The 23,435-nt window shown below is 39.2% G+C and overlaps 1 protein-coding gene across 4 annotated transcripts; it reads left to right on the forward strand.

Moving 5' to 3' along the window:
- Window positions 1-168: 168 nt before the first annotated feature.
- On the forward strand, window positions 169-18,108 carry C1D (C1D nuclear receptor corepressor). 4 transcript variants are annotated; one of them, XM_070069696.1, is made up of 6 exons: window positions 261-308; window positions 2,865-2,983; window positions 12,382-12,528; window positions 13,291-13,357; window positions 13,674-13,729; window positions 16,337-18,108. In XM_070069696.1, the coding sequence occupies exons 3-6, from the start codon at window positions 12,391-12,393 to the stop codon at window positions 16,499-16,501; spliced, it is 426 nt and encodes a 141-aa protein (XP_069925797.1). In that variant the 5' UTR covers window positions 261-308; window positions 2,865-2,983; window positions 12,382-12,390; the 3' UTR covers window positions 16,502-18,108. The 4 variants fall into 4 exon arrangements, with proteins under 4 accessions (XP_008252543.1, XP_069925797.1, XP_002709876.1 ...); XM_070069695.1 differs by lacking the exon at window positions 2,865-2,983 and adding an exon at window positions 10,426-10,477 and having other exon boundaries at window positions 274-308; XM_008254321.4 differs by lacking the exon at window positions 2,865-2,983 and having other exon boundaries at window positions 169-308.
- The last annotated feature ends 5,327 nt before the right edge of the window (window positions 18,109-23,435 follow it).

The following is a 23,435-nucleotide window of genomic DNA, read 5'->3' on the forward strand; positions in this document are numbered from 1 at the left end:
AAGGGTTAAAATTCCTAAAAAAATTTTGGTGGCTTTTTTTCTGTTTAAATACGCTCAGGGGTGCCGAGTTTCGCCCGACAGAAATCGAGCCAAAGCGGGCTGGCGAGCTCTCCCACCCTTCCGATCCAATCTCCCGACTCAGGACCCCTTAGGCCATTGCGAGCCCCCGGAAAGGGCGGGGCGAAGGGGCGGGGCGAGCAGCGTGAGGCCATTGGAGAGCGACGCTCGAGATTTAGGCCTGGTCGTCGCGTTGTGACGCCATCATCGCGCGACAGCTCTCCAGGAGGCGAGGAGTCGGAGGCTTTGAGGTACTGTTGAAAACTTGGTTGAGTTTTTCTTATGTTCTTTTCAAAAATCAGCTTCTGCTGTCTTGGGATTCCCTCTCTACGCTCCGGCAGGTCTAGGCGGAGCGCGGTAGGGCTCCTCATTCTGATGTTGGGGTCAGGGTCGTGGCAAGACGTGGCTTGGTTGTCTTGTGGTTGCTTGCCGGTTTTGGCTTACCTCGGCCCCTCGTTCCTCACTCTTTACCCAGTCTCTTTCTTTTTCTTTGGCTGTTGACTCTCCTCTTAAACATTGGAAGGCGAAGAAATTAACAACAACAACAAAAAATAACGACTTCGCAATTGATTCTCAGCTGCCTTCAAACCGTGTTTAAGGAGAAAGGCCCGAGTGGAAGGTGGAGGGGAATAGACTTCACGTGTTAGCCCCTGGTCTTTCACTTCCAGGATCACAGACGCCTGTCGCTGCGTTACTAGCCCATCTGAGACAGTGGCTGATTTTGACCTTCTGGTGAACTCTAGTTGTTAAGCTCAAGAGCGGGTTTTTTTTTTTTTTTTTTCTAATGGTCCAGGAAAGTTTAATGTGAATCAAACTTCTGTTCGAAACTAGCTTTATTGCCTTCATAGTTGTTGACTGCAATTTAATTTTGGCGCGATAAAGCTGTTCTTTGTCCCTAGATGTTTGCGGTGCGCTTATTAAACTGTTTGAACTGTATGATAGTAGGCGGAACTAAGACTAAACCCTATATTTTCTTTTTTGAAAATAGCAAATAACCCCTGCTGAAGTTCAGAGAACTGTTTGTGAGGGGCAGAAATGATAGAACTAATGTTTTTAAGTGTTTCTAATTTTTTTAAAAGATTTATTTATTTGAAAGAGTTACACAGAGAGAGGAGAGGCAGAGAGAGAAAGAGAGACGTCTTCCATCCGCTGGTTCACTCCCTGATTGGCTGCAACGGCCGGAGCTGCCCCGATCCAGAGCCAGGAGCTTTTTCCGGGTCTCCCATGTGGTGCAGGGGCCCAAGGACTTGGGCCATCTTCCACTGCTTTCCCAGGCCACAGCAGAGAGCTGGATTGGAAATGGAGCAACCGGGTCTGGAAGCAGCGTGCATATGGGATGCCGGCGCTTCAGGCCAGGGCAGTAACCCGCTGTGCCACAGCGCCGGCCTCTCTAATTTATTTTCATTTTATTTGAAAGACACAGAGGCAGTGAGGTTTTCTACCCACTGGTTCAATCCCAAAATGTCCACAGCAGCCAGAGCTGGGCCAGGAACTTCATTCTGGCTTCCCGTGTGGATGTCAGGAACTGAAATGCTTGAGCCATCATCTGCTGCTTCACAGACGTTCATTAGCAGGAAGCTGGATTAGGAAGGAAGTAGCTGGAACTCAAAACTAGGCACTGTGATCTGGAATGGGATGTGGGCATCCCAGGTGGAGACTTAGGCTGCTGAACTGAATCTTCCAGGACTTATTGGTTTGTTGGAAGATAAAATTAAGCCAAAGTGTGACAGTGGTTTTTCAAAATAGAACAGAATTCTCTGAATCAAAAGATGTTATAGCTGCCTTTGAAGAGCCATGTTTGTATCACTCTTTAGAGGTGATATGATTTTTCTTGTATCTGTGTTTAAGTTTTCAAATGGCTCTTCATAGGTGTTATCTCAGCCAATGTTTCCGAACAGTTGACCCTTCAAGTATGGCTCCGAGTAGTTCATATTGGATTAGGGTGTTTGATAACTTTCACTTTAGTAACATACTAACTAAAATATTACCGATGGTCCTCAACTTATGATAGTTTGATTTAGGATTTTTGACTTTATGAAGCTGGGAAGGAGGTATACATTCAGTAGAAACTATTCAGATTTTGAATTTTGTACTGTTCCAGGCCTTACTATAATTCATACAGTTCTCTTTATCAGTGCCCAACTGTAAGCTAATGTAAGTTTTCTGAGCACATTTAAGGTCACACTGCGATATATAGTTATTTAAGTGTTTAAATGCAATTTCAGCTTTTGATGTTTTCGACTTCACGATGGTTTTATGGGGATGTGACCCCATTATAAGTCAAGGAGTGTACTAGCTAATGTATTTGAGTAATTGAGTCAGTCACTGTTGCTTTACCTACGTTATTCATTTAATGTGCCCAGCAGCCCTATGTAGTGTTTTTATTATTTTAGAGATGAGATAATTGTAATAAACAAATTCCAAGTATTTTGAAAGGTAATTTTTATTGCTTCATGTCTATAATTTTGAAAATGCTTTGAATTAAACATTGAAGTATTTGATTCTAATTACTGATTGCTATCTAGAGCAACCTGGTAGCATATATTTTTCTATTACTAGACTGTGGGATAGGCTTTTTTTTGTAAAGGTTAGTACCTTTTTTTTTTTAATTTTTATTTATTTGAAAGAGTTACAGAAAGAGAGAGAAAGTAAGAGAGAGAGAGAGAGATCTTCCATCTGCTGGTTCATTCTCCAGATGGCCTCAATGGCTGGGGCTGGGCCAAGGTGAAGCCAGGAGCTTCAGCTGGGTCTTCCATGTGGGTGGCAGGGGCCCAAGTACTTGGGCCATCTTCCATTGCTTTTCGCAGGCCACTAGCAGGGAGCTAGATTGGAACTGGAGCCATTCAAATTTGAACCAGTGCCCAGATGGGATGCTGGTATCACAGGCAGAAGCTTTACCTGCTATACCTCAGCTCTGGCCCTGAAGGTTAGTAACTTTATTCCAAAAGGACTAGCCTATATTTTCTTAGGGATTTTATTGTAAAATTGAAGGGGAATTACAAATGACACTTAATGTAGACTGTTTGCCCATAGTAGCAATATTTGTTGAGAACTTGTGTGTGCATTTCACTGTTATTTTCTAAGATAGTGCAGTGCAAAAGAGTCATTATAACAATAGAATTCTGGTGCAACATCTACAAATGGCTTTCTGGTTCCAGGAAACAAGTATATGTTGAATTTGGTCTCTGGCTTAGTTCATAATTGTGTATCTGCATTTGGAATAGAGGTGGAAACAGCCTCATGATATACATTATCATGTAAGTTTTCTGTTGATCCATGTAGTGACTGCCTAATATTCCTAAGTCCAAACTGTAATTTGATATGAAGATTCTCCAAAATGTTGTCTCAGTTTACTTTGATTGGTTTTAGTCAGTTAACAGATGCTAAGTACTGAAATGTGGCAAGACATTTTGTTAGTGGTATGGATGGAGGTAGTGTGTGAATCCTGCCTTGAAGAAATAGTCTAACGGAAAGTTCTGAGCAAAGCAGTGACACAATCTGACCTAAGTTAAAAAAATTTAAAAAAATTCTTTGAGAGACAGAGCAAGACAGCTCTCATCCACTGGTTTTCTCCCCAAATGCCTGCAAAGCTTAGGGGTGGGTTGGGGACTTAGGAGCGACTGAAGCCAGGAGTCAGGAGCTCAGTCCAGGTCTCCCACATGGACCCACCTACTTGAGCCATCACTTCTACCTCCCAGGGTGCACATTAACAGTAATACTGGAATCAGGAACTGGGTATCTAACCTAGGCACTAGGATTCTCCACCTGCATTATTGACTGTTTACTGAGCTCCGTTACGAAGAGTGGTTTCTTAAGGAAGCATTTTGTTTTCCCTCAGATTTGGTCTTGTTCACTAGTTTATAGTCTGCCAGCACCATGTGTTTCTCCATATCACTGTTAGAGTTTTTTATTTCTGTGCTTGTTTTATAATTTCTATTATCTGCACTAGACTATAAGCCTGGTGCAGGCAAGTTTTTGCACACCATTATATGCCAAGCATCAGGGCAGCATGGCATAGAAAGAAGCTAAATAAATAAATAAATATCTGTTGCATAAATGAGTCCTTGGTGTCTGAGATGTGGGAAATGCTCAGTTACTCATTCACATGGCATTGTGCCAATGTGCTGAGAAGGGAGTCAGGGATAACTAAAGGAATTGTTCAGAATCTGAGACAGGATCCAGTTGAGATTGGGTGGCCAGCCAAGAGAGTAAAAGACATGATTTATTGTATACATTTCTCTCAACCACAGTTGAGAACAGAACTAGTCTGGTGTGTTACAGGTCCTGGGCAAAGGACCAGGGGCTGGTTTGTTATGAGTAAATTGGTCTCAGAAGTGGCATTGGTGAGGGATGGTGTTGGAAGAATCTCATGAGAATTTCTAGACAGTAGCATGCAGACCCAACAACTTGGGCCAGCATCTCTGGTCTCTGGCATTCCTAATTTGTACTCCTTTGGCCTCCATGGGTATGTAGGCTAGCTGTTTACTTCAACCTCTGCCTCGTTTTTCTTCATTTGCACTTCAGCTGTGCATTTGCTTCTTGCTCCACCTGCATCTCATGGCACAGAGGTTTCGAAGATGACTGTGCTAAGGGTGACAACTGTGAATTTCTTTAGGAATGTTCATTAGGCCTAGAGCTAGAATGGTTACCCAGGGATTGGCTAGCAGGAGAGGGGAACATACAGCCTGCGGGCTGTTTAAGGCCTGCGGAGTCATTTGGTCTGCCGCTGCCAAGGCATCCACAGGCAGGCCTTGAATAAATGTATAAACCAAATAAAGAATATAGGTTTGATTATAGCTGCTAAGTAGGGGGGGAATGATAAAATTTTGTCTGGCATATTTGAGAGTAAAGTAAGTTTCAAAATTTGAGATAATTGACATTTTTATTTATAAACTTAAGTATTATGTTGCATATATTGTTTAAAAATCAAAATTCAAAGAGTGTAATATAAAATTTTCTCCCTCAGTTTCCTGGTTACCAACAGTTATCCAGTTATCTTCACCCATTTTTCTTCTGGGTTGTATGTGTTTTTGTTGTTAAGTGGATTTGTGGAGGGTCTCTATCTGTCTCTCTGTTGCAGATATCTTTGCCTATTTTTCATTTGGCTTAAAAATTGCTGTGTTTATTTTCACATGCATACATTTTTCTTTTGTATCCTTTAAGGTAACTTGCATGCATATACAAAGTAAACTTCCACACTCAATATATCTTTTTTCCTTAGAAACAAATAGTTATAGTACACATATTGTATTTCAGCCTTTTTCACTTAATACATTTTAGGACTCTTTCTAAGCTTTATTTGCTACTTTTTCACTACTACAGAGTATTTTTTGAGAGATATTTATATGTGGGAGATGTTGAGATTTTATATATATATATATATGTGTGTATATATAATTTATTTAGCTAGTTTCTATTAATAAGCATGCAGGTTGTTCCCTGTTTTAAAGTTTCATTGTTTTGAAGTGTGTTCTTGAACATTATCTTTTTTTTTTTTTTTTGACAGGCAGAGTGGACAGTGAGAGAGACAGAGACAGAAAGGTCTTCCTTTGCCGTTGGTTCACCCTCCAATGGCTGCCGCGGCCGGCGCACCGCGCTGATCTGATGGCAGGAGCCAGGTACTTCTCCTGGTCTCCCATGGGGTGCAGGGCCCAAGTACTTGGGCCATCCTCCACTGCACTCCCTGGCCACAGCAGAGAGCTGGCCTGGAAGAGGGGCAACTGGGAGAGTCCGGTGCCCTGACCGGGACTAGAACCCGGTGTGCCGGCGCCGCAAGGCGGACGATTAGCCTAGTGAGCCACGGCACCGGCAGGTCTTCCGTTTTCCGTTGGTTCACCCTCCAAGTGGCCGCTATGGGCCCGGTGTGCTGCACTGATCCGAAGCCAGGAGCCAGGTGCTTCTCCTGGTCTCCTATGTGGGTACAGGGCCCAAGGACTTGGGCCATCCTCCTCTGCACTCCCGGGCCACAGCAGAGCTGTACTGGAAGAGGAGCAACAGGGACAGAATCTGGCGCCCCGACCGGGACTAGAACCCGGGGTGCTGGCGCCGCAGGTGGAGGATTAGCCTAGTGAGCTGTGGCTCCTGCCCTATTGCAGATTTTTAAGCAGGAAAGTGTCATGACCAGACTATTTTTGTAGAAAAATCATATTTTATAATAGTTCAAGTTGGGAATGGAGAAAAATTGGTGATAAGGAGACTACTCAAAGGCTGTTGAAAATGCAGTCCGTGAGAATGGATGAAGAAAAGAAGCCATGCCACAATGCTGTGGTGTAAGGAGATTAGGAAAGCTATGTTGACAGGACTGATTGTATCTGGGGCTGTGGAAGGAGCCAAGGGTGGCTCAAGTTTCTAGCTGATCGAGAAGTAGAGAATCAAGGCTGGGAGATAGTTGATGACTTCAGTTCTAGATGTGATGCTGCATGTCCTTGTTTTTCTCCTGTCAGTTCTTTAGCTGCCAAAACCAGTGAGAAGAGGGATGGAGGAGTGGCAATAACAGCCTGTTTGGATACTGGGCACCATGCCCCCACTCCTAATCTCAACCAGCACTTCCAGGGCAGGAAGGAGAACAGGTTTCTCATGCCCTCTCCCCTCGCTCCACTTCTGTGACTGGCTTTAGAGGGAGTAGGTGGCATGGTGAGGAGGATTTATGGGAGGGACATTAGGAGCAGGAATGGGACTACTTTTCTTCTTTCTCTTTATCTGTACAACCTTAGGCAAATTATTGAACCTTACTATGGCTCAGTTTCTTCATCAGTGAGGATTAGGTCAGTTAATGTGTGAAGCACTTAGAATAATTAGTGTCTGACACATGTGAGTGGTTTGCTGTTGCAGCTGATTCCGAAGAGTCACTGCTTGATCAGAGTAGCAGAGGGGCACAGGAAAGCTTCTGGACTTTTGTTTTGGAAGGAACAAATGCTGAGGAACTGCCTGTGTAAAATAAAATGTTTGTAGAAATAATTTGATTGGAGAAGAATTTTTGATACTAGAAGAACATTTATTTATTTATTTTTTAGTCTACCTTGCCTTTATTTTCTAGTTAGGAGGAAGGCAAGTGGTTTAGTTCAGATTTAATGAGGGCAGTTATTCTAACTTACTGCCTTGCTCTCAGAGTTCACCCGAACTCATTTTAACAATAAATATGTGCTTGTTTATTGGGGCTTAGGGACAGGGAATAATTGCAGAAAAATCCCTACCATGTTCTGGAGAGGAGAAATATTTTCTAATAGGGAAATTGGATGAAAAATATCCATACTTAAATAAAGACTTTTTTGTGGTTTTTTAAAAAATGCTTAAGTATTTGTTAAAAGCCAACATGCTTTATGAAAATATACCTTCATTTAAATTTAATGAATGTTTATTCTTAAGTACAGATTTAATATGTGCTGTTTGAAATGAAATTTAAAGAATGAAGAATTGAAGACAGTGACTCTGCTTTGATTCCATTCCATAATCCCTGCCTCTTGTTGGAGAGAATGTCTATTTTTTGTTTACCTTCTTCCAGACCTTTTCCCACATATATACATGTACAGGCTTCTTTTTTTTTTTCATCTTTTTTTTTCCCTAAACCAGTGACATAGTTAGGGACATTTTACAGACAATGTTTCAGAACTTTTATCACTTCTCATTTGTATGCAAATACTTGCAGATCTACATCTTTATTTATTTATTTATTTGAAAGGCAAAGTTAGAGAAAGGAAAGAGACCTTCTATCTGCTGGTTTATTCCCCAAATGTCCACATTGGCCAGAGCTGGGACAACCTGAAGCCAGGAGCCAGGCGCTTCTTCTGGGTCTCCAACTTGGATGCAGGGTCCCAAGTACTTGGACCATCTTCCACTGCTTTCTCAAGTGCATTAGGAGAGAGCTGGATCAGAAGTGGGGCAGCCGGGACTCAAAGCATATGGGATGCTGACACTGCAGGTGGAGGCTCTACCTGCACAGGGCTGGCCCCCTTTTTTTTTAAAAATTAAAATATTAATTAACTTATTTATTTGAAAGATAGTTATGGGGGGAGGGAGACAGAGTGTGTCACTGTATGCAGATTTACATAATTTTTTTTTTTTTTTTTTTGGACAGGCAGAGTTAGTGAGAGAGAGACAGAGAGAAAAGTCTTCCTTCCGTTGGTTCACCCCCCAAAATGGCTGCCACGGCTGGCGCGCTGCGCCGATCTGAAGCCAGGTGCTTCCTCCTGGTCTCCCATGCGGATGCAGGGCCCAAGCACTTGGGCCATCCTCCACTGCCTTCACGGGCCACAACAGAGAGCTGGACTGGAAGAGGAGCAACCGGGACAGAACTGGTGCCCCAACCGGGACTAGAACCCGGAGTGCCGGGCGCTGCAGGTGGAGGATTAGCCTAGTGAGCCACGGCGCTGGCCTGATTTACATCTTTATTTATAAATTTGTAAAGGTTTTATTTATTTATTTGAAAGGCAGAGTTACAGAGAGGCAGAGGCAGAGAGAGAGAGAGAGAGAGGTGTTTTCCATTCACTGGTTCACTCTCCAGATGGCTGTAATGATCAGAGCTGGGCCAATCCAAAGCCAGGAGCCAGGTTTCTCACATGGGTGCAGGGGCCCAAGAACCTGGGCCATCCTCCACCGCTTTCCCAGGCCATAGCAGAGAGCTGGATTGGAAATGGAGCAGCCGGGACTCCAACTGGTGCCCATATGGAATGCTGGTGCTGCAGGCAGCGGCTCTACCTGCTATGCCATAGCGCTGGCCCCTCATCTTTATTTTTAATAGACATGGTATTTCCAAGGATGAATGTGTTGTGATCCATTTAACTGTTTCCTTTATGAGTATTTTGATTATTCCCAGTATTTTGATATAGTATATTTACATTCAGCAAGTATTGGTTGATTGCCAGGCTGTGACTGTGAACAAAACATGAAAATTCCTGCTCTCATGTAGTTATCTTCCTTTGGAGATACATAAACATTTGGAAGTACACAAGCAGTAAACCAGTTTAAGAAAATGTCCAGTGCTGTTGAGGAATATTAAGATGGGAAAGGACATATGCAGTGAGGGAGGGTATGAGGTAGTCAGGAAGGTTGCACCAGGGAGTGACATTTGAGCAGAGAGCTAATGAAGGTGAAATCATGAGCCCTGAAGCCCTGGTAGGGGAAGAGAGGAAGAACCCATTCTAGGAATGGATGAAGTACTGTTTATTGCCCTGCGGTGGGCAGATGCTTGAAATGAAGAGGAAAGATCAATGAAGCTATGTGGCTGGAGTGAACTGAGCGAGGGGAGAGTGGGAGTGGATAAAGTCACAGAGCTGATGTGGAGTCAGGGCAGATTGCATTGGATTTTTTAGGCCACTAAGGATTCTTTTTACTTGAGTGAGATGGCAAACCTTTTCTGATCAGAGTTGATAATCTACTGTCTTAGCTGGAAGCAGGGAGCCCTTTTAGGAGGCTGTTGCAGCAGTCTTAGGAATCTTGGTGGCAGTTTGGACTGGGGTGGTGTCAGGAGAGATGGTGGGATGTGGTTAGATTCTGGATATTTTTTAAAGATGAAGTGAGAATAGCCAAGGATCACTCTGCAGTTTTGTGTGTGAATAATTGAAAAGTTGGAGGTGCCATGAAAAAAGATGAGGAAGACTGTAGTAGACAAGATTAGGAATTTGGCTTTGCGTAAGTGACATTTGAAAATTTATTATACATCCAACTCAGAGAAAGAAACAGTTGGAATGTAAATTTGGAGTTCAGTGGAGAGGTCAGGGCTGCAGAGACAAACCTGGGAGTCATCCATTTATTAATGTATTTTAAAAGCTCACCTAGGAGTAAATTAGATAGAGAAGATTAGAATTCAGGGTTTTGTGTGGGCATTTCAAGATGAAGAGGCTGGGAAAGTGAGAAGGATGTAGCTGCCAGTGAGGTAGAAGGGAAACCAGGAGATGGGAAAGGAATCAGTAATGACAAGTGACAAGAGCTGAGCACTGCCGTCTGAGTTTAACAGTGTGCCCATACTGGTGACCTGGAACACGAGCAATTTTGAGTGAAAAGTAGGGTTCTGTTTGTAGGATTTCAGAAACAGTGGAAGGAGGGGAATGAGAGACACGATAAGCAATTGTTTCGAGGAGTTGATTCTATAAGGGGGCGAGAAAATGGTGCTTTACTTGGACAGAGAAATGAGGTTAAGATTAAAATCTAAGCTTAGAACCTTTTTAGGATGGCATGTCTTTGAATATTTTATAATTTTTTTCTGTGGTTAATTATCTATGTGGTTTATGTATTTCTTTTTAGTTTTGGTAACTGATAGCTCCCTCCCCACTCCCTGCCCCAGAGCATCATTCCTTCCTCCACATTTTCAAATTCATTGGTTTAAAATTCTACATAAAATGGGCAAACATGGAGTCTTATTTGTATTTGCAGGATGTCCCTGTACTATATCTGGGAGGCAAATACTGGAGCTCTACTTCCAGAGGTCAGGAAAGTGGGCTCGTGTTTTCAGCTCTTATGGAACATGATCCTAGATTCTCATTTTCTTTTGTTTGTAAGATTCCTTGGCTCTGCTTCCTATCAGTTTGAAACTTTGCTCTTTAGCTTCTAGAATATCTATGTTGAGGTTGGCTAACGGGCACATGCCTTTCTTGTTTTCCAGCATTTCTATTTTTATATTTTTATGTTGGAGGGACTTTGGCAGGGATGAGAGCAAATTGACATTTTCAGTTGAGCTTTTGAAATGAGAAGTCACAATTCCTTTCTGTGTCACAATTCTTTTCTTTACCATAGTCTTTTGTTTAATTGCTAGTTGTATAGTAGTTGTAGTTACCTTACAGCTCAAGTAGTGATAGTCAGATAGACCTCACTTACCCTCCTCCTCCGTAAATAAAACCAGATGTTTCAGTGGAGTATACTCATGAGGAAGAAATGTTGATATATTGTGACTAAATATTCAGATATACTTTGAAAATTTAAAAGACATGGTCATAACATTAGAACTGTAAGGGACTTTACAAAATCATTAGAGCAGCTGCCTTATTTTATGGGTGAGGAATTTAAGGCCCAAGACACTGATTGATCTAAGGTGACAAAACCAGGGACCAAGCAGGACAGAAAGCCCAGGTCTCTACTTCTGTTCTGCTGTGCTGTCTGCTATTGTGCACGTTCTTGCTGTTCTCCTGAGCTATATAATGAAGGTATTTCTGTAATAAATCTTTTTTAAAAATAAAAATGTTACATATAGCTTGGATTGGTTCTGAAATTTGATCTCAGGTACTTTATTTAATACATTGTGTGGGTTTTGCTTTTTGTCATGTAAATATTAATTGTGATACATATGCGACTTAAAAGACTTGGCTGTCAGGATATGCTCAAGTCTAAATGAAAACCATATAGTTTATTTTCCCCAAGTTTCCTCTTTTCTACTTATAGACTTTATTTGATTTATGGACCCTTTGAATTTCTTATTAATATTTTAAAGAAGCTTAAGGAATATAAATATATATGAGACTTGAAAAATGATTTTAGTGATAGTCAGGATATTTCAGACTTAAGATTTTTAATTTTTTAGCCTAGTGTAACATGCTCCTAGATTAACACCTAAATTTAGAAGGGCTAAAATATATTAGCTTTAAAAAAAAATGTTCTGCTCATCATTTCTTCAGCAAACATTATGGGATGTATTTATCAAACTTTCATTACTGTGCTTGGTATTTAATTTCAACTGAAAGTTTTTAAAATGTAGGATTTTAATTACTGATATCTCATGTTTGGTATGTAATCATGTCTGTAATGCTTTCAAAGTGTTGACAATTTAATATGTATAGCATTAGTAGACTTTGGATTTTTCCTCTTCCCCCAGACAACTTAAGATGAGGGGAAGTTGGAATGTAGTTGCTCTAGAATTATATTCTAAGATTTGCTTAATTATTTTCAGGTTTTAACTTTTTTTTTTTTTTAAGATTTATGTATTTGAGAGGCAGAGTTACAGTCAGAGAGAGGGAAAGACAAGAGAGAAAGGTCTCCCATCTGCTGGTTCATTTCCCAAATGGCTGCAACAGCTGGAGCTGGGCCGATCTGAAGCCAGGAGCTACGAGCTTCACCAAGAGTTTCTTTTGAGTCTCCCATGTGGGTGCAGGGGCCCAAACACTTGAGCTGTCTTCTACTGCTTTCCCAGGCAATACCAGAGAGCTGGATTAGAAGCTGGGACTCGAACTGTCATCCATGTAGGATGGATGACATGGTGGAAACTTAATCTACTGTGCCACAATGCAGACCCCAAGATCTTTTAGGGCTTTTGAAGTACGTGATTTGACCTTTGGATTGTTTTGGTAGAACAAGCTCTGTCTCCACAGTGAGGTTCTCAGTATGTAATTTTTTTCACAGCTGGTCACAATGGCAGGTGAAGAAATTAATGAAGACTATCCAGTAGAAATTCATGAGTATTTGTCTGCATTTGAGAACTCCATCAGCACTGTGGATGAGATGCTGAAGACCATGATGTCTGTTTCCAGAAATGAGTTGTTACAAAAGGTATTTTAAAAATGTAACTCTTCAACTTGAGTTTTGTAAAACTAAGTGTTGTGTTATGAATCATATGGAAGAAGACATAGATTAATGGTATCTGCTTCTTTCCCCTTTATTTTAGTTTTTATAAATGTGTATTTTTATGGGAAAAAACACAAAACAAAAACTCCAGTCTTGAGGACTACCTCCTAACTATATTTTTATTTTGACTGAGTTTTGGAAAGAAAGGCCCTCTCAAAGCATTCTTTTTGACAGACTCTATCTTTGACCTTTTAAGTATTACAATGATGTTATCAGGGTTTCTGGAAACCCTATAGGACAAAAACAGTAAATTGACTTTGACAGTCTAAAACAAATCTCATTATGTTTCTTCTGTCTTTCGTATTGCCTGAGCATTTTAGCCTACTTCTTATACATAAATGCATCATGTACAATGTTTGTATTGATAAATTACTTTTGACATACAAAGCCCAGATTGTAACTACTGAGATTAAAATAATTCAAAAGAATTTTTCTTTATTATATACCTTCCTTGTCTAACTAAAGATGATATTCTTAAGTGAAAATTTGTGGGCAGAAATCACTGGCTAATAAAATTTCTTCTTTTTTGCAAATTATTTCCAGATCATTTGGTTCTTGAATTATAGAAAGTTAAAAAACAGTTCTTTGATACACTATGCTTGGTGAAAGTTTAAAATTTTATCTGATGGTGTTCAAAGTGTGTGAATATTTCTTTTTTCTTTCATCTCTCTTTTTTTTTTTTAACAGTTAGACCCACTTGAACAAGCAAAAGTGGATTTAGTGTCTGCGTACACATTAAATTCAATGTTTTGGGGTATGTATATTGCTTTGAAGTTAATTATAATGCAAATTATTTATTGTGTCAAAGATGATTTAATTTTTAATGCTGACAATATATATACGATTGATTATATGTTCTAGTAATTTTAGCAGTCAGATTTTTATTTCTTTTAAATCAGAATACTTGATGTGCGTGAGTCACAAATAAATTTAATGTTAGAGGTTGAATAATTTTTAAGATTTAATCATTCATTTGTATGACTTTCCATTTTTGTAACTAGAGTTTCTTTAATTGGAATGCTTTTATTAAAATATGTAACATTTTATTCCATGAAATCTTTCTTTTGTAGTTTATTTGGCAACTCAAGGAGTTAATCCTAAGGAACATCCCGTAAAACAGGAATTGGTAAGATTGTAGTTAGTTTTATCTTTATTTTACATGTCTTTTTGTGGTAGTATTCCTGAAGTCTAAGTCATACTACCTTTATCACACTAATTATGCAGAGCCAAATTAGGGTTGCAGTTGTGAAGGTAAGCCAGATCTTGTCTTGGTTTTTCTTTTACCTTTGTCGGAGAGTTGGTTTCCATGTATTATAAAAATCTCTGGATGAGAGAATGTTACGATTCTAGTAATTATTTATAACTTCCGTATTATTTTTCCTATAAATTCTTGAAATCCTGTTCATCTCTCATCTCTAGGACTACTACTTTTTTTTTTTTTTTTAACTCTTACTCAATTCTTAAAGTATATTCTGGTTGATTTACTAGCAAAGACGGGAAAGTTTCTCCCCCACCTTTTCAGTTCTTCCATTAATTCATTTTCTCAGCAGTAAAGAATCCAGTTCAGCAACAAAGCTAAAAGCTTTTTTGGCACCAGTTGTATGTGTACTGTCCAGTAATTCTGCATTAGTGACATATTTACAACCTGTAATAAATCTTCTAGGTTTGTCTTTGTATCCCATTTAGATGTATAAGTATAGTATATAAGATCTGATACCCTAGAATTTTTGCTGACTTAAAAAATTAAATCTTTTACTTTTAAGGAAAAAATTAGAAATCAAACTTATGGTTACCTTCTTGGCTAGTTTTATGAATAAGAATATTAAATTTCTTTTTGTGTTTGTAAGATGCAATGTAAATATGTATGTGAAATACACGACATTGTATTCTTGTTCTCAAGTCTTATGGTAGTTGATATGTACCTTATTTACAACTTAGTAGAGTACTTGGTCATTTATTTTAAAAAAAAGAGTAAACTATCTCTGTTTTCTTCATTCTCTTTTTAAACCTGTAGACTAAGACATTTTCTTCCCCTAAAGTTCTTGAGGGAAAAATAAATTTCTTTCTGAATGCAGTATTTTTTATGAAAAATATTTAAAACAAAAATATAAAACAATTTGACACTCAAATCTTGGTTTGACAATAATATTGGCTTAAAACCTTAAGAAATATGGGTTTTGTCATCTGTTTTCAACTTTCTAATGTGAACCTTGCATTTATAAAATTCCTCTTTTTTTGTTTAACACAAAGAGAACTCAGAACTGTCTTTGTCAGAGGATAAGAACATTTGTCTTTCTTAGAACCCACTTTATAGTGGAGTACATTAATATTCTGGACTAAGGTTAGCAAATAAAAAGCATTCATAAACTGATTCTCCTTTTCTGACCTTGTGGCAGACATTACTAATTGATCACAGAGTTAGTGTGTGATAGGAAGCCTATTTGATAAATGGGGAAAGGCATTGAAAATAGTCAATTTATTCATTCAATAAATATTTGAATGCCCACTGGGAGCCAGGCATTATTTCCAAGTGAGCTGATTCCTCAGTAAATAAAGCTAAAGAATGTGGCAGATGCCAGACTGTGTATAATGGAGGGAGACAAACAATATATCTAATCAAATAAAGAGATAATATATATGAATATGTAGTATGTTAGGAAGTTATGTGTTACAGGAAAAAAGAAAAAATAGAGTATGGTCACGGGGATTGGAGCGCCTGGGTAGGATTGTAATTTTAAATGATGAAGTGAGGCCCTCATGGAGGGGGTGAATGTGAGCAGGCTGGAGGCAAGAAGAGGGCATGGCTGTAGAGGTATGTGAGGGAGGTCATCATTCCAGGCAGAGGAATAAGTGAGGCAAAGGCCCCGAGGCAGGCTGGGGTTGGGGTGTGCTACCCTTGGCATCTGCTATCGTAAAGACTACTCTGAGGAAGATGGGGAACTGTTAAAGGCAGAGTTCTGTATATGCTTTTGTAACTATTTTGATTATTTTAATAAAACTTGTCTTAAGCAGTAGTCAGTCATTTTAGTCTGCTGTCTTCTAATGGCTCTTATCAACCTTATTTCTCTATTTGAAGTATTGGATGACCATTTGTGCTGATTAATGGTCGCAGAAGATTCAGAGCGGTATTGGCAACATATTTTGTTTCTCATCTTCTGAAGTCTGATTAGAACTGTGTATTTTATTACGAAGTTTCATGCATTTATCAAAATTATGAAATTGAATAAAGGATCTTATATTTTTCATTCTTCCCGTTTTGATTGTAGATAGTATATAAACATAAATAGTTAAATGCCACTTCAAATATTTCCTATTTGAAAAAACTTCGGGAGAATTTAGTTTGGATGTCACAAGTGTATAGGCGCTCAGGTTTTAGATTATAGACGTCAGGTATAAAACAGTTAATGTGTAGATTTAGGTGAATGCTAATTAAATATAACCATATATAAATAAGACAGTGTTTTTCTGTAGTGCTGTCTTAGAGTGGTTCTTTCTCTTTGGAACACTTCTGTCTGTCCACCCTCTTCTTCCCCTGCCACCCCTAGATTGTAAATTCTAGGAGAGCAGGGAACGGTTTATCACATTCACGTGAATTTACTAGCCCCATGTAATTAATAGGCAATAAATAACATATCTACTGAATTTAACTGAGATATAGTATAATAAAACTTAGTGGTGGTGAACAGTCCAGTAAATCCATTGCCTCTCTTTTCTTTCTCTTTTTAACTTTAAGGAAAGAATCAGAGTATACATGAACAGAGTCAAGGAAATAGCAGACAAGAAAAAGGCTGGCAAACTGGACAGGGGTGCAGCTTCGAGATTTGTAAAAAATGCTCTCTGGGAACCGAAACCTAAGAATGCATCCAAAGTTGCCAGTAAAGGAAAAAACAAACATTAACTTTTTGGTTTTGGTATACACATATTCAAAATGTACATCATTTTTATTGTCATAACAAAATTTCTAATTATGTGGCAATGCAAGGCTTAAATGTATTCCTTGTTGAATTTATATGTAAATGTGTACTTCAGATTTGTAATGCAAAAATACTTTTCTGCCAGAAAGATTCTTTATTGATTTTTCCTATAGAGCACTCTGAGGTTTTAATGTTGTGATCTATTTTATATTTATAGTTTACCATCTCTTTTGATGACACTTATTTCCTTATGTAGGTCAGTCTTGCAAGTACCATTTTATAAACAACTAAAATTTAAGTTAAATGTTCTTTGTAAACATTTACACTATTTTAAATGAATAGTGACCTTATGAAGTATGTTATCGCTGGGCTGAATTTATAAGTACATCTATTTTTACAATGTGATATTAAGAAAGAATGAAATGACTTAATATCCTTTTTTTCTCCTGTGTAGTTAATTTATCATGTTTTCATGATTTTAGGAATTAATTGCTTTTTTTGATATTTGGAGTGTGAAATTAAAACTTTAAGGTTGTACTTTAATTTTTGGCACATTGCCTCAATGTCCCATTTAATATAAAATACATTCTCATTAACATTAGATGGGAAATAAGGTTGTATGTTGGTGACTGAATTTTGACAAAATGGTTATACTCTCTTAAAAAGTCTGTAAATGTTGTATAGCTGACCTGTTTTGTTTTTGTTGTATTTAAACTTACTTTTTAAATCAGAGTGTGTAGTGCTTATAGTTTTCTTGGTCTCACTTTTGATTTTTCAATTACATGTTTTGAGGCTGTATCAAGTATGTACAAGTGTTTTGGAACAACTCTGTATGTTACATAATGCTGCTTAAGCAGAAGAGAATGCCAAAGGAGATCACATTGTGCTAATATTCTGATTTGTTTCTGAAATATTTGTTACAAAGAATTGTACATGTTAAATTCTTTAATGCCTGTCTGTGATGTTTAATTATATACCAAATAGTTTCAGTCTTTGAATTCACATCATTATGTATAAGAATGCCAAATACAGTAAAGTACTATAATTTTGAAAAAGGATTTAAGATTTTCGTGATTAATTCTCCATAAGTAACCTTGAATAAATGGATTTCCTGATTTATTGTAGCAGATATTGGAAATGATCTTAAAATGTAATGGGTTTTGTAAAGCATGTTGAACTCTTTCTGTGACACACAAAGAGGAAGTCACTTATGGATGCAGAAAGTCTTTTCTCCTCTGGTGTCAGTTTTTGAAGTGGAAGAACATTTTTAGTTATTTTACACCTTTTTTTTACTTTCTTCTCAAATTTCTAGCTGTTTTTATAGTAACTTTTTTGACAAAAATAAGTGTAATATCAAATGTGGTTTCAATATCTTTGTTATTTATTACAAAGAATCTTAGAAGTTGAATTTATGTATATTTTTAAGTTTCATATGAAAGGTTAAATGAAATATATCATACAGTTACAGAAAATTATTAGCCCAATGTTTAGTTTGTGAAAGTTCAGCTCTATGTTCTATTACATTGGATATTCTTAAGTGAATAGTTTTTTGTGTTTATTAGTAGAAATAAAAAAGTTTGTGTATACTCCATTATGTGTCATTTTATGTATTTAAAGATTTGGTTTATTTATTTGAAAGGCAGAGTTACACAGTGAGTGAGTAAGTGAGTGAGTGAGATATCCACTTTCTATCTGCTGGTTTACTCCCCAGATGGATTGGGCCAGACCAAAGCCGGGAAACTGCAACTCCATCTTGGTTTCCCATGTGAGTGCAAGAGCCCAAGCACTTGGGCCATCTTCTGCTTTCACAGCCACATTGGCAAGGAGCTGAATCGGAAGTAGAGCAACTGTAACCCAAACTGAAGCTTATATGGGATGCCAGCATTGTGGATGGTGGCTTAACCCACTGTGCCCCGTTTATTATGTATAATTTAAAGTAGCCTACAAGAAGTAGCTGAATGATGATAGTGCATTTTGTTGTTTATTTGTTACTTATTCATTCCCCAAATGTGCTTTTTTTTTTTTTTTTAAAGATTTATTTATTTATTTGAAAGGCAGAGTTAGAGAGGCAGAAGCAGAGGGAGAGACAGAGAGAAAAGTCTTCCCTCCGCTGGTTCACTCTCGAAATAGCTGCAATAGCTGGAGCTGAGCTAATCCGAAGCCAGGAGCCAGGAGCTTCTTCCGAGTCTCCCAGATGTGGGTGCAGGGGCACAGGCACTTGGACATCCTCTGCTGTTTTCCCAGGCACATTAGCAGAGAGCTGGATCAGAGGTAGAGCAGCCGGCTCTCAAACTGGCACCCATATGGGATACCTGCACTGCAGACAGCAGTTTCACCTATCATGCCACAGTGCTGGCCCTTTTAAAAAGATTTATTAATTTGAAAGGTAGAGTGACAGAGAGGGAGAGACAGATATCTTGTGTCTGCTATTTACTCTACAAATTGCCATGGTGGTCCAAATGGGCCCATGCCAAAGCCTGAAGCCAGGAACTCCTTCCAAGTCCCCCCCTCTGGGTGTCAGGGATCCACTTGAGCCATCTTCTGCTGCCTTCCCAGGTGCCTTAGCAGGGAGCTGAATCAGAAATGCAGCAACATGGGATGCAGTGTTGTAGGCCATGGCTTAAACTACAATGCCAGCCCCTCCACAGATATACTTAATGACATTTACACAAGGATATTTCAAAAGTTCATGGAAATTGTATATGAAATGTACATGCAAATGTACATGTAAATGAAAAAACTGTAGATTTCAAAATTTTTCAGCAAAATAGATGTATCTTTTAATGTCATTTGTCCATGAACTTTCTGAAGTACTCTCATATTGCCAAGTGCTGTGTAGGCACTAGATTCCAAAGGAGATAACCAGCCTCTTTAATCAATTGAGTTCTTAAGAGTTACTGGAAAATTTATGAGAAATTTTACTCATTAACCTTAGAACCATAAAAGGTGATGGGTTGATCTGTCTTAACTGTGGTACAGTTATTGTTAACATAGTTTATTTCAGGTGACAGTCTGCTCTAAGTTTAGATGTTAATTACATCTTTTTATTAATTTCTTTGGGGATTAACAAGTTGGAGAGGTTGCAGCTATAGGTATTTCTATGAACAGAACTGTAGACTATTTAATACTAAATAATGAGATCTTTTAGTATTAAAGTATAGTTTTCTTTTTGTTCATAGTGGCAGGATGGGAATTCATTTTAGTAAGATGTTCAGAGAAAAATTGAAGTTTGAATTATGGTTGACATTCCTGGAATTAGGAGGTTATGTCAAGTTGATTGCTTTTTAAGATACTCTGCAGATTAAAAAGTTATTCTACTTAGCTATTAAAAATGAATTGGTATTTTTTTCTAAATAAGGCTTTTAAAATTGGAAATATAGGAAATGTTTAAAAAAATGGGACAGTATTGAATGGATACATTGTTCTGAAGTAGAAGTAGGTCATTGGAGCAAAAGATATTTAAGAATCACCCAGTTTGAATACATTATAATTTTAGGCAATAAACTCTCAGATCTTCTTTACAAAGTCACAATCACTGAAAAATTTCCACAGTGATTCTAATCCTTGTATGATAGTTAAGTTTGGTATAGAGAAGAAAAAGAAACACTCATGTCCCATTTTCTCACTTCTTCACAGTTACAGTAAACTTGCTCCAATATAGTAGGTCTTACCAAATGCTCTTGGCAGCAGCCTATTTTATATAAATGTGCTGTGAATATATTTTACTATTACCAACATTTCTCTTTCCCTATATCCTCCCCTAAAACTCTTTAGTTTGGGAAATAGAAGCCATCCTGTGTTTAGTTTATATATTGATGTTTTATCATTGTCATTAACAGTTACGTTAAGGAGAAAGTGTGCAGGACTTTATAATCCTATGGATTTGTTTTACTTGATTAGTTTACCTGTTGCTTGGTAACGGGATCTTTTTTTTTTTGACAGGCAGAGAGAGAGACAGAGAGAAAGGTCTTCCTTTTTCTGTTGGTTCACCCCTCAATGGCTGCTGCGGCCGGGGTGCTGTAGCTGGCACACTGTGCTGATCCGAAGCCAAGAGCCAGGTGTTTCTCCTGGTCTCCTGTGTGGGTGTAGGGCCCAAGCACTTGGGCCATCCTCCACTGCACTCCTGGGCCACAGCAGAGAGCTGGACTGGAAGAGGAGCAACCGGGACAGAATCCGGCACCCCAACTGGGACTAGAACCCGGGGTGCCGGCGCTGCAGGCGGAGGATTAGCCTAGTTAGCCGCGGCGCCGGCTGGTAATGGGATCTTAAGAAAGAGCCTTGAATGTTTTTGGTTTGCAGATTCATTTTCCTAGCAAGGTGAACTAACATTCATGGACTACTATGTGGAAAAGCTACCCTGGACTTGATGTACTGTTTTCAAAGAGCTTTTTTTATGGTGTAATTTTTACCATAGCCAGAAAGATAGACTGGCTATCCAGACAAGGGATAGCTATAGTGATGGCTATTGGCAATACCAACAAGCTCTGAGTTACCTACCTGTTCTTGAAAGGTTGAAGGAAAATCTTTTTTCTCAATAAATCTTGAAGTTTGTATCATGGCAGCATCACTGCATGCAAGATGTCAGTTGTGTGAAGTGATATATTTCAAACGGTATACAAATTCTGATGGTGAGAAAATAAGCTTTTATAAATGAAACATTTATTATTTGCTTTTCAGTTTAGTGTTTCCTTTAAGGCACACCATTTCAGTTCGGCAGCTACAATAAGTGACTGAAGGAAATTGAAGATGATAATTCAACCTTTCAAGATGCTTCTGCTGAAATGAATGTGGACCTGCGCAGAGCTTGAATCTGAAGTCTATAGATTACAGTGTTCTCAAGCCACGTACCTAAGAAATTCATGCTGTGATAGGATTTGAATGAGATGATTAGGGGAAATAGAAACGAATACCTTCCATCCTTTGTTATGTAGGTATTATCTATTGTGATGCTCTTGAAAAATGTTGTTACAAAAAGAATAGAAGCTTGACAGACACAATTTATTGCAGAGCATAATTCCTTTTAGTCCTCCAAAATGGTTTAGTTATTAAAATAATAAAAGCAGAATTATATCAAGAAATCACCTCTGATTTAGACAATGGATTGCCCGTAGACTGTGTGGTAAGGGATCTGGCTGGTGTCCTTTTGTTTGTCAGTTTTAATTCAACTGGAATCATTTACTACCTTAGTTCTGATACTTTCTGTATTATTTTTCCCTTAAGGAAGAAATCGGTATTTGAAAGTGTATATAGTAGTTGCTGGCTTTTTTTTTTTTTTTTTTAATTTTTTGATAGAGTGGACAGTGAGAGAGAGAGACAGGTCTTCCCTTGCCGTTGGTTCACCCTCCAATGGCCGCCGCTGCAGCCGGCGCAGCGCGCTGATCTGATGGCAGGAGCCAGGAGCCAGGTGCTTTTTCCTGGTCTCCCATGGGGTGCAGGGCCCAAGCACCTGGGCCATCCTCCACTGCACTCCCTGGCCATAGCAGAGAGCTGGCCTGGAAGAGGGGCAACTGGGACAGAATCCGGCGCCCCGACCGGGACTAGAACCCGGTGTGCCGGCGCCGCAAGGTGGAGGATTAGCCTATTGAGCCACGGCGCCGGCTCTAGTTGCTGGCTTTTGACATTTATGGCTTTTAACCTTTGTGAGTGACTTTTGGAGGTCCGTGGAGTATATAGTATTTTGTGATTTTGCCAAGGTGCAATTTTAATTCCCACTAAATTCCATGCAGGAAGGCCTGACTCAGCTAATGATTTAACCTAGCTAACTTCTCAGTATTCAGTTTTTTTCCTTCACTTGCAGTCTCATTTATTTATTCACTCATTCCTTCAGTGTTTGTTGAACTCCTGTGTGCCAGGTTCTGCTGTAGGCACAGGAGATTGAGCAGGGATCCAAATAGCCTGGTGGGGGCTGGGAGATGTCCAGCTTTTTATCATGTGGAAACTGGCTGCTGTGTTCCCCTCAGCCTCATTTATTGAAGTCCTAAGCTTCAGTACTTCAGAATGTAACTGTATTTAGAAATGGGTTTGTTGAAGATGTAATTAGTGGATATGCAGTCCTTAGGATGCGTCTTAATGCAATATGACAAGTGAGCTTATAAAAGGGAAATTTGGCGACACAAACAGGATACAAGAACACTTGAGGAAGACAAAGGAAGAGATTGGGGTAATGCTTCTCTTTGCTAAGTAAGGAACACCAAAGATTGCCTGCGGAGCACCAGAAGCTGGTGGAGACCAGGAGCAGATTCTCACAGCTCTCGGAACCAACTCTGCCAACCCAGGGCAGTGGACTTCCGGCCTCCAGAAGTGAGATGATGCATTTCTGTTGTGTAAACCATCCTGTTTGTGGTACTTTGTCATGGCAGCTCTAGCAAATACAAATACAAATGCCATTAGGTGAAGGGGAAGCTGTTAAAAACATCAGTAACTTCAATGTAAATGTAGTATAAGAAACTTTGATAGGGGCCAGCACTGTGGTGTAGTGGGTTAAGCCTCTGCCTGTAGTGCCAGCGTCCCATATGGATGCCGGTTGTGTCCCGGCTGCTCCTCTTCCGATCCAGCTCTCTGCTATGGCCTAGGAAAGCAGCAGAAGATGGCCAAGTACTTGAGCCCCTGCACCCACTTGGGAGACCCAGAAGAAGCTCCTGGTGAAGCTCTTGGCTCCTGGTTTCTGACTGGCTCAGCTCTGGCTGTGGTAGCCATTTGGGGAGTGAACCAGTGGATGAAAGACCTCTCTCTCTCTGTCTCTGCCTCTTTCTGTAACTCTGCCTCTCAAATAAATAAATAAAATCTTGGAAAAAAAAAAAAAGAAACGGACAAAGACAATAAACATAATTCTGAAGAAAACCAGGAACTTTTGTAACTTACTCTGTAATATTTTTGAGTCTGGGTAAAGATCTCAGGACTTAGACCTTGAAATGTCAA

Source organism: Oryctolagus cuniculus, chromosome 2, assembly GCF_964237555.1.
Source record: "Oryctolagus cuniculus chromosome 2, mOryCun1.1, whole genome shotgun sequence".
In the NCBI taxonomy this organism is placed as follows: Eukaryota; Metazoa; Chordata; class Mammalia; order Lagomorpha; family Leporidae; genus Oryctolagus; species Oryctolagus cuniculus.